At 51.0% G+C, this 15,128-nt stretch overlaps 7 protein-coding genes across 7 annotated transcripts; 2 read left to right on the top strand and 5 right to left on the bottom strand.

Annotated features, from left to right (window-relative positions):
• Positions 1-41: 41 nt before the first annotated feature.
• JCM6883_005492 (uncharacterized protein) lies at positions 42-1,842 on the top strand (the record flags this gene model as incomplete). The annotated part of the gene is made up of 8 exons (XM_076632430.1): positions 42-243; positions 311-476; positions 531-721; positions 784-846; positions 907-1,023; positions 1,096-1,253; positions 1,313-1,655; positions 1,718-1,842. The coding sequence occupies 8 exons, from the start codon at positions 42-44 to the stop codon at positions 1,840-1,842; spliced, it is 1,365 nt and encodes a 454-aa protein (XP_076487582.1).
• Positions 1,843-1,988: 146 nt separating this feature from the next.
• JCM6883_005491 (uncharacterized protein) lies at positions 1,989-3,787 on the bottom strand (the record flags this gene model as incomplete). The annotated part of the gene is made up of 7 exons (XM_076632429.1): positions 1,989-2,301; positions 2,407-2,522; positions 2,586-2,737; positions 2,811-3,082; positions 3,163-3,283; positions 3,349-3,487; positions 3,557-3,787. 7 exons carry the CDS (start codon positions 3,785-3,787, stop codon positions 1,989-1,991), a joined length of 1,344 nt encoding a protein of 447 aa, XP_076487581.1.
• Positions 3,788-4,101: 314 nt separating this feature from the next.
• Positions 4,102-7,321, bottom strand: JCM6883_005490 (uncharacterized protein; the record flags this gene model as incomplete). Its single annotated transcript, XM_076632428.1, has 9 exons — positions 4,102-4,366; positions 4,429-4,711; positions 4,777-4,972; positions 5,040-5,177; positions 5,244-5,564; positions 5,624-6,271; positions 6,342-6,453; positions 6,519-6,871; positions 7,037-7,321. 9 exons carry the CDS (start codon positions 7,319-7,321, stop codon positions 4,102-4,104), a joined length of 2,601 nt encoding a protein of 866 aa, XP_076487580.1.
• Positions 7,322-7,586: 265 nt separating this feature from the next.
• COQ1 (trans-hexaprenyltranstransferase) lies at positions 7,587-9,234 on the bottom strand (the record flags this gene model as incomplete). Its single annotated transcript, XM_076632427.1, has 3 exons — positions 7,587-7,748; positions 7,846-8,022; positions 8,101-9,234. 3 exons carry the CDS (start codon positions 9,232-9,234, stop codon positions 7,587-7,589), a joined length of 1,473 nt encoding a protein of 490 aa, XP_076487579.1.
• Positions 9,235-9,476: 242 nt separating this feature from the next.
• NNR1 (NADHX epimerase) lies at positions 9,477-10,727 on the bottom strand (the record flags this gene model as incomplete). Its single annotated transcript, XM_076632426.1, has 6 exons — positions 9,477-9,564; positions 9,682-10,070; positions 10,145-10,168; positions 10,231-10,268; positions 10,348-10,525; positions 10,584-10,727. The coding sequence occupies 6 exons, from the start codon at positions 10,725-10,727 to the stop codon at positions 9,477-9,479; spliced, it is 861 nt and encodes a 286-aa protein (XP_076487578.1).
• A 224-nt stretch (positions 10,728-10,951) lies between these two features.
• JCM6883_005487 (uncharacterized protein) lies at positions 10,952-12,350 on the top strand (the record flags this gene model as incomplete). Its single annotated transcript, XM_076632425.1, has 3 exons — positions 10,952-10,966; positions 11,029-11,238; positions 11,334-12,350. The coding sequence occupies 3 exons, from the start codon at positions 10,952-10,954 to the stop codon at positions 12,348-12,350; spliced, it is 1,242 nt and encodes a 413-aa protein (XP_076487577.1).
• Positions 12,351-13,250: 900 nt separating this feature from the next.
• On the bottom strand, positions 13,251-13,895 carry JCM6883_005486 (uncharacterized protein; the record flags this gene model as incomplete). Its single annotated transcript, XM_076632424.1, has 3 exons — positions 13,251-13,550; positions 13,616-13,693; positions 13,746-13,895. The coding sequence occupies 3 exons, from the start codon at positions 13,893-13,895 to the stop codon at positions 13,251-13,253; spliced, it is 528 nt and encodes a 175-aa protein (XP_076487576.1).
• Positions 13,896-15,128: the final 1,233 nt, after the last annotated feature.

The following is a 15,128-nucleotide window of genomic DNA, read 5'->3' as shown; positions in this document are numbered from 1 at the left end:
CCCCTATACGGTCTCTACATGTACCTGAACTGATACAGGGTATGTCGACAGGGAAACGTAGCGCTACTCCACCTGAATCACCTCCCTCGAAGCGTTTCTTCGGTTCCCCATCTACTCCGAATTCGGTTCGTGAAGGAGGAGACGAAGCACGCTTTGAATGGTTGGACTCGATTGGACCTACGTCGTCAGTCTTACACGCGAGGTATGGTCACCCGTTCCCATCGACAAAAGTCGCTTGTTTCGGTGAGATTCAATTCATTCAGAAGTCTCGCAGTCTGCAGCTGATCTCTCCTCTCTCTTTCGACTCTAGACTTTCTAGGAACACTCATTGAACCAATCAGTAGCAATAAGTACTGTCAAAGTCGAGACGACTGGCGTTTCCCGGAAAAGAGGAAGAAGAAGAAAGGAGAGAAAGAAACGAAATCGAATGAGGAACCTGTTATCGCGCAGAAGTTGAGGGAACTCTGCGAAGAAGGGTGAGTCACCACCGTTCTATACGGGATCCTCGCTGACTACCCAGGGAGAAACAGATATAGCATCGTGATCTTCAGCAGTACAGCAAGTTTCGACGAAACCTTCAAGCTCGTGCTCGAAAGCTTCTGTTCTCGACTCGACGTACCTCTACACGCTTTCTTCTCGACTACGTATGACGTCTATAGGAAGCCCTGTGTCGGTATGTGGCTAGAATATGAAAGAAACTGGAATGGAGGTAAAAAAATCAGTACGTCGTCAATCACCTCGTCTTGAAAGCTCGAGACTGATATCCCGATCACTCCATCGCAGACGTCAAAGAGTCCTTCTTCGTGAGCGCTGCAGGCGGATTGGGCAAGCTGGATTATGGTCGCAGTGAGCTCGTCCTTTTCCCCTCTTTTCGCGCAATCAAGCTTAATCATTCGTCCGACGTAGAATTCGCTATGAACGTCGGTATTCGCTTCCGTTCGCCTCAAGAGTACTTCTTCGGTGAAGAGTACGATGCTAGATGGTCCTTGGGCGGTTTCAAACCGAAAAGTTACGATCACTCAGGTCAGTTTCTCTCTCTTCAGCGAACGCCTTCGACGTGGACGAGCTGAGCGGAGGTAGATGCCGACACAATAGGTCCTCTCTGCTTGCCTACTTCCACTCCTCTCGTCACTCCTCCTCCATCCGAGTTCGAGGATCCAATCGCAGAAGTCGTCTTCCTTGTCGGTCGTCCCGCTTGTGGCAAGACATTCCTCTACCATCGAATCTTTGAGACGAGGGGATACAAGCGAATCGTTCGTGCCTCGCTTCAGTCGAAACATGATCCGAGCTCATTCATTTCTCCCCTCGATAGACTTCAAGTAACACTCTCGAGATCTCACGTCAAGTTTCTTCGAACCCTTCTCACTCACTCTACGTCCTCGATCTCGCTCTCCCTTCGCGCTCCTCTCGCACGAACCTCATCAAACTCTTCGAATCCATCTCATCCGAACGCTCTTCATCCTCAAATCTCCCTCGTTTCCGACTTCGCTGTTTCAACTTCGTCGTTCCTGAAGAGGTCTGTAAACACAACAGCCAATTTGCTGAGTTGTGGGATCGAGATGGAGGCACGCCCGAGGGGAAAGAGAGGGAGTTTGTCGAAGAGGAAGCGTTCACAGATTGGAGGTTGGAATTTCAAGCACCGAAGCTCGACGAAGGTGAGCTCTTCATCTCTGCGTGTCTTTCACTTCAGGAACGCTAAAATGCATTCGCGGTCCAGGATTCGATGAACTCAATGAGATTTACTTCAGATTCGATGATCAATGGCCGACGAAAGAGAAAGCGAAGGAAAGGTTGAAGAATTGGAGCAAGTTTGGGGATTGTTACAAGTATGTAGCTCAATAAGGGTAGTGTTCGAATCAAGCGCAAAACAAGCTTGTATCACGTGATTCAGAGCTGTAACTCGGTCGTTCTCTCTCCCGTTTGACACTGAAGAGATCACGTTGACATGGACAGAGAGACACTTATACAAGGAGAGAACAACCGACTCTTCAAGCTAGCTCAAACTCGTAGTGTCGGAAGACTCCATCTTTCCCGTTGCTTCCAGTCTTCCACGTTTTCGCATGTTTCCAGCCGGCTTTGCGGGCGATCGATACGTACTGCTCCTCGAGGCGTTCCCTAACGTTGATGATGGAAAGCATCTGCATGTCGAGTAAGTAAGGTGCAGTCGAAGGAGGAGGATAGGCGTCGGGACCAGCCAAGCTTTCGTAAGCTGCTTCGATGATGACGAGTTTCGAGGATGGCGAAGCGACTTCAGAGAGGTTTGAGAGGACTTTGACGACTTCATCGTCGTTAAAACCGTGACTACGGAATAACAAGCAATGATTTCAGCTTGGCTCGTGTTATAGGGCGGATCATCGCGTCGGGATGACGGAGCGAAAGAGATTTGATCGCGTAACATAGACCTACAGTGCCATTCGAATGAGATAGACCGCTGCGTTCTTGATCGGTTGAGGGTCAAAGAAGTCGTGTGCCAATACTTCGAATCGTTTCTTGTACGATTCTCGCTCGGGAGCTTCCCAGAACTGTCAAGTATGCCAGTCGTCAGCGCAATGACATGGCAAAAGCGAAGGGGAATAAAGACTGACTGGAATTGTCAAAGACTTGATGATTGATTCTTGATCTTGAACGACAAAGTTGAGATGCGGAACAGCTTGAGCGATCTCGAGTGAAACGTTGCCGGTCCTTCCAGCGATATCGCATACAGTCGATCCTTCAGGCAGAGTTGACCAAGGGAAACCTGCGGTCCGGAGATCGTTTGAGCTCAGGACAGAGAGAATCGAGAAAGAGAATCGAGAACACGAGAGACTCACCGAGTAAAACACTTTCCTCTCGATCTAGGTACTTGCTCAACGCTAAGAACCCACATTGGAACCTCTTTCGTTTCCCCTCGTTCTCTTCTCGCGCGAAGTACTCCCAAATCTTCTGGCCGTCGAACGCTCGCGAGAATCCGTAATCACGGCCTCCAGTCGAGTTCAGGAGAGATTCCGATTGATACGAAGCAGCTCGCATACCTTCTTGAGCGAAATGACCGACCATTGCTGCGAAACCTCCTTGAAGCGATTGATACTTCTTGAGGGGATCCCTGTTCGAGAGGGGACGAGGACAGTCAGCATGAGGCACACAAACCGGAGTACCTCGTACGGGAGAGGCAGTGTATCGTACTTGATGAGATCTTCGACCGAAGCACCAGAGTAGAGCGCCGCCGAGCAGCGATTGCGAGCGAAAGAGTTGGGTTCGGTTTCAATGAAGATGTGGTAAGACGCAAGCAAACGAAGGCAACGAGCTGGAGCCAAAAGATCATCAGTACCTAGTCATCGCAGCGGATAATCGGCTGGGATAACGACTCACCGAGCTTGGAAGCATCGATTCCGGTGGGTTTTGCAAGTTCTTCGACGGTCAATGACTTCGTGCCTTGATCCCAAGCTTCGCGTAGACTCTCCTCGATGTGAGCATCGATCGCTACGTTCGTACAGCTGATAACATGATACTGACCGCGGTACGAGAGGGTCAGCGCTGAACAGGAGAGGGAAACGAATCTGCGAGAAGAGGAACTCACCTCCATCGCACGATGAAACGGAAGTTTGTCGCCCAGTACGACAGCTTGCATTTGATTGATCGCTCCTGACATCGCTGCAAGATGACTGTCTTGAGGTTCGAGAGAGACTTCCTCGCCGACTTGATCGAGAGAGTAAAGTGGTTCCTTCGACTCGGATTGCGCGTACGCATCGATCAGTTCGCCAAGACGAGCATGGATAGATCGTAGTTGCTGCAGACCGCTGGGCTCCATGAAGTTGTCGAGAGAATCGGAAGAAGTGAGATGAAGGGAAGAAAGAGAGTCTCATTCCACTCGAGCCGTTCTGCCTAGCTACCAGATTGCCTTTACGAGACTACAACTAGCCAGCCAAGGCCTACATCCTTGCCGAGTGTGCCGTAGTGTCGTGTCACCGGAGGGATGCCGAGTCGTGTCGCAAGCTGTCCCAGCGCATGGATCCTTGCCGAGCGGTCGACACAGTCCGCGAGAGTAGCCGAAACAGCTGACTTTTTGAGAGGCGAGAGCAATGAATCGGAAGATGCAGAGAGTTCGAAAGATGATGAGAGTTTCTATTTTTCATCGTTCCCAATCGTTGCTTTTCTCAACCCAGCAAACGCTTCACTACCATCTACATCGACACCCAACTCCTTCGCGTCTGACCCTAGCGTTTCGACGTCCAACTGCATTTGCATTTTTACGCGATCGTCGTCGGTTGAACCGTCTTCAGGAGTTGATGAAGCGGCTCGACCAAAGAACGATAACCCTTGACGACCTTTCTTGAGCCAACGTAGAGAATCTTCTGTCTTCTTCTGGGTCGAGAGGATCGCGGCATATCTGTTAAACGCGGAATGAATCAGTTTCGTTTTCGCCGAGACGAAAGTTTCTAAAGTATTTACCGTCCGGCGATATCATCGACGACAGTTGTAGCCCATCTCACTCTAAGCTCTTCCTCGACCACCCTCGCAGGTCCGTTCAAATACGCCCTCAACTCTTTGAGGATGTTGTGAACGAAATAACTCGGTTCGGTCGAAGTTTTCCGTGTCGAGGCTCGGACTTGAGAAGCGACAGATCGGACGAGCTTGAGGTGTTCAGCACATCGTTTGACAAGGATTGTCGTGATTTGAGAAGAGAGGGAAGGGATGATTGAGGTGAGAGCAGTCAAAGATTCTCGCATGACCTCTGTCGGTACGGTGAAACGGGGTCAGCGTCGATCGTACCACTCGCCTGAGAGTGAGGGGGCTCACCAGCTGCAGATCCAGGTTGATCAGGTTCGTCTCCTGGTAACCTAGACTGTATCCGTTGATGGAAAAGTTCCATCACTTTCCTCTCCATCAATCGAGAATCCGCGATCAGCACTGTCAGCTGTCGCAGTACTGTTTCTTCTGAGGCCTCATCGTTGAGTATCGGTGTACCAGGTCGATTGCCGGGATTTGGTGTGAGCTATTCGACCCAAGAAAACCGATCAGTCTCTGGCGACAAGCTTCAGCATAGAGAGAATTGGACTCGCTCGACCTCGATCCCCATCGAATGAGCTGCGAGATGTGTTTGCTGTAGACATCGCCGCAAGATTCGCGCTCGAAGAACTAGCGGGCAGTACGTATCGAGGTACTTTATCGTTCATCCAGGTTTTATACCGACTCAAGATCTGTCCTCGCGGGCGAGTGAGTCGGTCGTCGCTACTCGTCAGGTCAATGAGAGGCAATGAGCGCACCTGTAGAGTCAGCCGCCAGAACTTTCCAGCAACCTCTTCCAACCAAACCTCATCCTCCCAATTCCGTCTAATCGCATTCCAAACGCTCTCACTTTCGCTCATAACGAATCCCTGTCCTCCTCCTCCCGACGCCTGACCGATCTCGAATGCTCGTTCGACCGTCGATACGGCTTCTTTGAATCGAAGTTGGAAGTAGACGGGGAGTTGGAATCGTCGGAGGAGAGCTTGGTAAGGTGGATGAGCTCGAAGGGATTCGAGGTGAGAGAGGGTTGGACAGAGAGATTCGATACGGGAGAGGAAGGCTGTTGTGAGGAGGTAGTTCTAGAAAGCAATGGATGATTAGGTCGCGATCTGAGAGAGTGGGGAAAAAAGGGACGAACTTGGTGGAATACTGACGGTCGACCAGCAGCGAAGATCACGGTACCCAACTCCCCGACGAGACGTGCAGCAATCTCGTCAATAATGACATTCGTCAAGATCTGAAACCCTTCGACTTCTCGCTCCTCTCCGTTCTCCTCGGTTTCTTCTCGTTTCCGTCGATTTTCAATCGCCAACTTCTGTAAAGATCCCGAGTTTGCCGAGCGCGGTGCGCCTTCAGAGAGCGTCCGTTCAGCTATCGAGAGGATGTTCCCACACTCTTCCGAAATGAACCGCAGGAGGAGATTGTACAATCTCAGAAGGGCTCCGGAATCGCTATCTCTGAACGAGACCGGAGGTTCAAGGGGAGCGAGTCGATACGCTGGAGGGATAGTCTCGACGGCTGAGGCGTCGAAAGAGAGCAAGGATTCGTCTGTCGTGCCGAGTGCGTCGCGGTTGATCATTTTGAACAGGAAAGGTTTCACGACAGTCTTCCGGATGACTTCCTCCGCTTCGTGTATCAGGCCGAGGGAGGAGAACGTGTGTAGCGCGGAAGATAACTCGTCGAGACAAGCTTGATGAGATTCAGAAGTTGAAGGACGGGAGGAAAGGATCGAAATAAGGAGTTGCGAGAGGTCGAGTTTGAGGGAAGTCGTGATCCGTGAGATGCGCTGTGTTGAGCAGCAACATTTTCTTCAGATCAGCTTGATTCAGTCTGAGGGCTAGAAGATGAGAACTCACGTCGTCGAGCGATTGGACGAAAGGTAATTTGCCCGCGCGAGAGACGAGATACAGCATGTGATTGTATTCGGCTGCTATCCGTTCGAGGCGTTTCGCTGGAGAGTCGAAAGACCTAGAGCGGAACACGGATGAGCTTCAGTCGTTAGTTTGAGGGGAAAAGAGCTCGGAGAAACGCACTCGTCAATAACCTCTTTCGATCGACCTGTTCTCTCCCCGTCCCCGACCTGCAGCATACTCTCTACTTTCTCTACGGCTTCCTCCGTCGCTAACAGCCTCCTCATGACGACTTTCATCTCTCTACACTCCTTTCTCTCGTTCAGCACTGTTGCCATTTCCTCCCTCATTTCGTCCAACTCTCCTCTCACTCGCGTCACTTCACTCCTGATTGACAGTACTGGTCTTCTGATGGTAGAGAGAGATTGAGAGACGTTCGCATGCTTGAGTCCTAGCGAGAGGCCGATAAACGCTTCGTATTCTTCATTGATGATTTCGACGAGAGAACTTCGCAATGTCGCCAAGTAGGCTCGCAGCTACAATTTGGTTGGAGATCGAGCGTCAGCTGTAGGGCTATTGCAGCAAGAGAGCGGAAACAGAGAGGTGGAGAGTGGGGAGCGAGGCGATAACCTCGTCCTCCAGCTCTGCGAGACCTCCCTTGCAGTCTGAACTGCATTAGAGTACGATAAAGAGCGACTCACCTCTGATCTTAGATCCTCTAGCCCCGTATGTCTCCTCCCAAGCAAGAACTCACTCGGATCAAAGTCCTCCCCTTCGAACAACCTATGGCTCAGCTCTGGAGCATCTGGTAGCTCTATTGAATGTATCGAGCCGTCTTCGGCGCGGTCTTGAAGCGATAGGGACGAAGTTGCGGCGGAGAGATCACTCGTGTTGATGAGGGTCGTCAACGTTGGACGGTGGCCGGGTTTCGTTGGTGATAGCGAGTTTGTCGTTGATGTGAATGGATCGAGACCATTCGCTGCCATCGCCGGCCTCGCTCGAGGTGGGTGAAGTTGAGTGAAGCAGGGAAAGAATCGCAACTCTCCGCGCGGCCGAAGCGACTTCACACCCTCAAGCGTGTTTCTCCCTTGCTCGCACCGAGAGCTCAGCGTGTATTGTTTGATGAGGTCGCGCTCCGCGAGCCCAACGCGAAGCCCGACGAGAAAGCTGTGACTAAATACTTTTACTCGTTACTATTTCTACCTCCCGCTCCATCAGCCCCCTTCTCCACCACTCTATCTATTCTACATCTTACTTCTTCCTCGTCAATACATCCTTCGCAATTTTCTCCAACCCGTCCCTCGCTTCACTCTCTGGTAGTTCGTACAAAGCCTCGATGGCCAATTTTGAGTGTTCTTCTGCCAATGCGTAGGTTCGAGAAGCTCCTGAGGATCTCAGGATGAGTTGTTTCGCCTGCAGAGAACACGAGGGAAGTAGAGAAGTATGTTAGTCTCGAAGTTTGTCCTCGACGAGCAGCACAGGCTCGAGAGAATGAATTCGTGAGACTCACCCGGTCGACATCATCCTCGTTCGCAAACTTCCTCTCGATCATCTCTCCCAGTTCGGGGAACTCTTCCCACGCGTACAAAGCGGGAGCAGTCGCCAACCCTAGTTTGAGATCTGCTCCTCCTCCGGGTTTTCCCAGTTCCGCCGCAGAAGCCGTAAAGTCTAACATATCGTCTATGAGCTGTTACATATGCAAACAATGAGTTCGTGACCTCGCCCATCTAACGAATTGATGATCGAAAGAGAGCGAGAGACTAACTTGAAATGCGATTCCCAAATTCTTTCCATAATTATAAGCCGCATCTTTCACCTTCTCTCCTTCGATCCAACCTTGTTTCGTTCCACATCCACCTAGCACTGTCGTCGCTCGAGTCGATTTCGCGATGAGCGATGCCGTTTTGAGATAAGTTTTCCTCATATAATGTTGAAAAATCTCTGGTGTAGGTCCTGCTGCTCCTCCTCCTCCTCCTGATGTCTTCGATGATGTTGTAGGTACGTTCCCCTTCATTTGCATAACTTCTCCTTCTACCAGGTTCGCGAGTACTGAAGCGACCAATTCTACTACTTCGTTTGATCCTAATCTTGATAGGGCGAGGGAAGCGCGAGCGAGAAGGAAGTCTCCGGCGAGGATTGAGAGTTTGTTGCCGAATAGGTTTGGGGCGGAAGGAGCTCCTCTTCGAGTCGAGGCGACGTCGATAACATCGTCGTGAAGGAGGGAGGCAACGTGGATTAATTCGGTGATTTCCGCTAACCGCCGCTGTGTCGGCAGGATATCGAGTGATGAAGAGGGAGAAGATGTAGATGTCGAGGAGGAAGAAGAGGAGGAGAATGCTGCGAGAGGGTTTTTGAGGAAATTTGTCGTTCGTTTGACGAGTGAAGGGTTTTCATCTTGCAAGATATCTTCCTCGTTGATCGGTTCGTCTATCCCTAAACCTTTCCCTTCCTTCCTCAGTCTCTCCTTCTCTAGCTCTCTATCCCTGATCTCCTGATAGAGCGGACTCGATCCGTTCGTTGCCTGACTCATTAACAACACGATCATCGGTCTGACGTGTTTCCCCTCCGCTTGGAAGTAATACTTCGCGATCGTATCGAGGGTCGGATGGCTAGAACCGAGGAGGGAAGAGACGTTGTCGCGCAAGAATGACATTTCCGATGAGAGTAACTTCAGGGGATCCGCGAGTCGTACTGAAGATCGTCCGGTGGTCAGGATTGAAGAAGAGGTGGAAGATGGGGTAGGGAGTACGGATGTCCAGGCAGAGAGTCGGGAAGTCGAGGAAGCATGTCGTCGAGATGAACCAGATCGAACTTGTTGCGCTATTCTCGAGGGCGGCAGTGTAGGTCGAACTGTCGATGCTGCTCGGTAACAGCTCTGCCCTGTTGGCGTCGCTCGCATCGCGGTAAGAGGTTGAAGAGAGATGAAGCCCACTCGGAAGATTTTCAGATTCTGACAGTCCGGATCCGCGCATCTCGGCGATGGTCTTTCCTCTCTAGCCTAGCTACAACACTGATAGAGGCAGGAAGTTAAGCCAACCCGAACGGTACCAGCTCCGCGAAAAAAGAAAATCAAAAACTCGCAATATGCCACAAATTTTGATGGAGACACTCGCACTTCGTGGATTACAACACAATCGAGCCTTATCCTTTCGTGAACGTGATATCTACAACTTGCTCTCCACCGGGAGGGTATTGAGGAAGATCGAGCTTGTACTTGATTTGAATTTTGCTAAAAATCGGAAGCGAATTGAGTCAGTTTCAGGTCGAGAGTCGCGGACAACCTTCCAGCCGTAAACAGCTAGCGTCCCTTCGGAACAAGCGCGAGAAGAGGAATCAATGGACTCACTCTGGCACGAAACGACCACCGAGGTAATGCTTCCCTCCGCTCTCGACGAAACGCTTAATTCCCTTCTTCGGTGCCGTTAACGACAAGATCGCATCAGGCGTGAACTCTTCATTGACGTTTCCTTCCTCGACGTCCCAACCACTCGGAATATCGACACTCAAAATCGGTTTGTCGGTTTCCTTGAACGCTTGCAAAACGGTGATAAAGGGTGCTCTCGCGGGAGGATGGAACGAAAAGCCGAACACGCAATCGAGTACGACGTCGGTTTGAGAGAGGGCTCGCTTGAAGGCCATAGCTTGGGCGTCGGGAGACATTGGGAACGAAGAAGAAACGGAAGGAGGGGGCGCGATCAGAGGGAGGTCGAGATTTTCGCATTGTTTTTTGAGTCGCTAGACACCAAACGCGAGAGGTTAGCCGAATAGTTGCAGAAAGCTGCTTCGGAGCGAGATCCGAAAGAACTCACGCCAAAGATTTCGCCTTTCGATTCCTGTACACCATGATTGTATTATCAGCGTCACAGGATCACAGGAATACAGAATCGAAGCGAACCTTTGGATAGAAGATACTCGGTGAATAACCGAACATGTCTACAAACGAAGCGAGCGAGTCAGTATCATTCAGAAGATTTTGACCGATTATCTCGGGGAAAGTCTATCGCTCGCTTACAGAGATGCCTCGCCGCTACAAGACCATCTCCTCCTTGATTCCCTGGTCCACAGCAGACCAAAACTCTTTCATTCGTTCGTTTCTGCTTCACTCCGTTTGCGTCGTGTGGTAATGCCGGTCCAAGAGGGTACAGTTTCGTGACGGCGAGCGCGCAGGACAGTCCAGCTAGCTCCATGAGCTGTACAGATACGTCAAGTTAGCACGAGAGGTGAAGAGACAGCGATAGTTGAACGAACTTGATCAAGCGAGAAAGCTCCCTCTGGTCCCATCAATTCCTCATCGATCCCCTTCGCTTCCTCTGCAGAAATGTATTTCGGATAAGAAGAGGAAGACGAAGAACCACGGAAAGGTGAGGCGAGAGTGGAGAGCCAAGATGACATCTCAAATCGAATCTGAGGGCGCGAGACGTGTTTGCGCGGTCGGAAAGTAGTCGCGAGGAGCCTTTGTCGATGTAAAAGCGTTCTCGACGCGATAATGGTGGGTTTGAGTGAGGTTGCTGAGGTGTAAGAGGGCAAAAGTTGGGCGAACTACTTTCTGCCTCCCATCTCACCGACGACCACCCACAAAGAGTACGAAACACCTTCGAGAGCTACAGAACGTACTCATGAACGAGTCAAAGGTACGTCCTACCCGCTGTGAGCAATACCCTCGTGTAACTTCTGACTTCATCATCTCTTTCAGGATCACTTCTCTCTCCTCCCTCCCGAGCTCCTGGGAAAAATCCTCGATCATGTACAAACTCCAGATCCGTGCCTCGTTAATCCCATCTCGAAGCGCTTCCTCCCGTTCCAACAAGAAGTTCTTTACCGTGAAGTTTTGCTCAGATCTTACCAGCAAGTCGAGAAGCTCTGTTGGACCGCCGAGAACAACCCAGCTGTGCTCAAGATCTACGTAAAGGAGCTCGAGATCGATATCGAACCCAACTTGTATGGAAAATCGAGCCGGATTACCGAAGTCGACGACCCTCACTTTCTTCTACGAAACAGCTCAAGGAACTCTTCTCCACCCTGGATCAAGTCGAGAAACTGGCAGTCACTGGATCGTCTCGAATCGCTCTCGTCATTCTCTCTCCACAAGTCTCGATTTCGTCTCTTCCAAACGTCTCGAAACTCAGTCTCAACTCGAATTTCCGTGGCTTCGACGACCCGTTCAATCCCACCTTCTACACTCCCTTGTTGAACTACACGAAACTCGAAGACTTCTCCCTCTGGGTTTTCCGTTTGTCTTCCGGTGTCAAACTCTCGTCCAAATCACCTCCCGTCATTTCCCCTTGTCTCCCTTCCCTCTTCTCGCTCAGCCTCAAGGGACCCCTCTCCACGTCCCAGACTTCTGTCAAACGTCTCATCTCCTCGTTCGGTTACACGTGCGAGCTCAAACTTCTCGATACTTCGTCGACTTCTCGAATCTTTGATCTCCTAGAAGATCTCGAATCTCCCGAAGATCTTCACTTCCTCTCGCTCCAACGTTACCCTGACCACGGACCACCACCTCAAGGATCTCTCCTCGACCTCGTTGCCGGATCCTCGGGCTTACTCTGTCTTGAGGCTTTTGTCGTTGGAGGAACCTGTTCTTCACTTTCGCCCGATTTCTACTCCGCTGTTCAACAACTTCCTCTCGAGATGCTCATCTTCGAGTCGGAGGCCGATGTCAACCTCGTCGAACTCGAGAAACTGATCACTGGAGCGAAGAAGCACGAAACGCTCAAAACGATCTGGTTCGAAAACGTCGAAGGAGAAATGGGGACTAAGATTGAAGATATGGGAGGAGAACCTTGGACTGGACCGAATGGAGATGGATGGGGACCGTATCCTGATTGGCAATTGCCGGAGTGGACAGAAAGTTTCTCGGCAAGAGGATTGAAGAAGTTCTTGAAGGTCGCAGAGAAAGAGGGAATCGAAGTGAACGGAAGTGCGATCGAGGCGATCGAGATCGATGATGACTTCACGAACGAGTTGGACTTTCTCCAAGGGTACGGGGATTTCTTGCAGGAGTTCCGCGGTTGACAAGGGAGGTCTCTCGAGTAGTTTTTCTATGTTTAAATTCGTTTGTCTTTCACTCTAGGTGTAACTACTTCGTCTGCAGTACCTAATCCCGAGATGCAGCACCTAATCGAGAGTGGCAGACAAGAGAGCACATCGTTACCAGAGCAAGTCGGCAGGAAGTGCAAGAGTTTCAAAGCTGAAGCTCAGTCGAGAAACGTCGAGTTAATCGAAACAAAAAGGGAAGCCACGTCTCTCGAATGGTCCAAGGTGGTGGAGGCGCTGAGAGATGCGCAAAGGAGAGTCTCGCCAGCCAGCGTCTGAGGGCAAAAACAGAAGATTGGGCCGAGCAGGGAATTGAACCCTGGACCTCTTCCAAGCGACCAAATGAAGCCCTAAGGAAGAATCATGCGACTAGACCACACGGCCTTACATGTTCAGCCACTTACACTTTGCAAATATATCCCATTAGCAAAAGAATCCTCAAGTTCACTCTCGTTTTTTACCTCTGGCTGTTCACGATCTGACGAGTCCCGGCGCTTCAGACAGTAGCTCAGCTCGGGATAGTCGGAACTGTGAATTTTAGACGTTCGTGGGCTTTGCGGATTATCGATCTTGGAAAGCGAGCTGAGCGGCCGAGCAGACTTCCAAGCGAGCGAGGAGTTTATATTGTTATCGATCCTGTGTATATATGCCCTGTGGCGTCACGCGAAGCAGTTGGGCGGGTGCGGAAAAAACGGCAGAGTCGGAAGAGGATCTTTCGCATAGACCAGAGTAGGGGGCAATGAAGGTTCTCCTCGAGCACGAGCGAAGTCTTAACTTGTCAAAGATAGCGGCCACAGGGATAAGTTAGAGGAGGTCGTCTCAGGTTCCGCTTTGTAGAGTCGCACCTTCCGTCTCAGCGTCTCCTCCTCCTGTTTCTTCTTACGATCCTCTTGCGGCTGCTCCTGCCCCAGCGACTAGCGTCGGTAGTCTCTTCGCGTAGTCGCTCGGGACGGGCTGTAGTACGATTCGATTCGAGCCTGTCGTTGCGAAAACTTGCATCGGGGTCTCTTCTTCCTCTTTCCCTTCTTTCCCGTTCCTCTCACCTCTTCCTCGTTCCCCGGTCGTAACGTCGTTCCTACTGGTCGGTTGGAGTAGGATCTCGGTCCCGATTGAAGTTTCGTAAAGACCGTTGAAGTATTGATTGCCGATTCGAACGAAAGGAGTTGAACTCTCCGCTGCCTGATGCATTCTCGCTCAAAGTCAGCATTCTTCAACAGGGGACGAGAAGAACTTGTAGAGCTCACTAGAAGCTGGAAAGAGGTCGCATCGTTCAAAGATTGTTTCGAGAGCTGAGAACCGAAATCTAGAGTCACGTATTCTACCTGCTGCAACCGTGTGAGCTCACGCGGGATGACAGGCAGTATGAGAACTCACCTCTTCTTCTTCCCATTCATCGTCGTCGTCCTCAGCTACCGAGGTGGATCGAGCAGAGAATCGTTCAACTCTTGTCCAATTCGAAGTCAGAACGGGTTCGTGAGTTCGATAGCGTAACGGCGGCGGCACTGGGAGTTCAAGGTCGTCCATCTTGTTTGAGTCGCAGAGTGGTAGAGGGAGAAGGAAGAGTTGTTTCGGCTCTTGATCTCTTCCGCTTCACTCGACTCGCTAGACACCCTCGTTGAGGCTATTCAAAGCTCACAATCCGCTTACGCCTACTCAGCAATCCGCTCGATCGGTTCAGCCTTCCTCCGTGCTCATTCCTCACGCCCCTCTCCATTCCGTTTGCTCTCTGCTCTCTCTCCATTGTTTCCGCTACTCGGGAAGTTCAGGGATTCCTTCTACGCTGACTGAGCTGATGATCTCTGCTCTGACGCTGTCCAACCGAGACTGATTCTCGCCCAGCCGACCCGATTCGTTCTCTCGAATTCTCGGACCTCTGTACGCGAGCCCTCGAGGCTCGAGCCGTGTCAGCCGGAAAGTCCGCCGTCAAGAGGATCCTCCACCTCTCGACGGGATCAGAGCGGCTTGAGTGAGTTCTTCTCTCTTCTTCCCACCCTTTTCCGGCCCTCGACTGTCGATGGAGGAACCTGATTTTCTTCCTTTGCAGCTCATCCAGATCAACGAGCAGACCAAAGTGGTCGAGTATCTTGACGAGAACGGGAAAGTGGACAAAACGACAACATGGGCAATCACGGCGAGTGCAGTTCTGACCTGTAGACCTTGAAGTCTTTTTCTCTGAGAGCTGATTCCCTTGACTTCCAGAGAGTGGTGAGCAAATTGTACAAGGATCTTCAGAAACCTCTTCCGACGGGATTCGATACGAACTGGTGCCGTTTTTGCTCCTTCTCGGGTTCTCAAACGGCACGTCTGGAATTTCTTTCTCTGTTTTCCTCCCTCCGACACGTGTTTTTGAGCTGAACAACCCTCGGAAAGGAGCTAGGAAGTATCGACTCATGTTGAACGAAACCACGAAGACACCTTCTACGCACCATGCAGGCACTGTCGCATCGCTTTTCCCCGTTACGTGTGAGTTCAAGTTCCTTACCTCGTATCTCTGTCTGCAATGACTAACATGCGGCACTTACGGACTTGATTGTAGCAACAGTCACAAGTCTACCTGTCCGTCACAGGTACACGCAAAGTCGAATGCGCTCGCAGGTCGTAGGTGGAACAAGAATGAGCTGAGATACATATACGAAGACAATGTCCGTGGATCTTGCGAGCTTTCTCGTTTCAAGTATTGTCGCTGATGCCTTCGTCTGATCTTTGCGACCTCGACAGAAAATTCGCGATCTGCTGTGTTTCGGTAGCGACAAAGCG

This window comes from Sporobolomyces salmoneus, assembly GCF_050403485.1.
Source record: "Sporobolomyces salmoneus JCM6883 DNA, S_salmoneus_JCM6883_v1_ctg26, whole genome shotgun sequence".
NCBI lineage: Eukaryota > Fungi > Basidiomycota > Microbotryomycetes > Sporidiobolales > Sporidiobolaceae > Sporobolomyces > Sporobolomyces salmoneus.
This window is presented reverse-complemented; position numbering and strand designations above follow the sequence as displayed.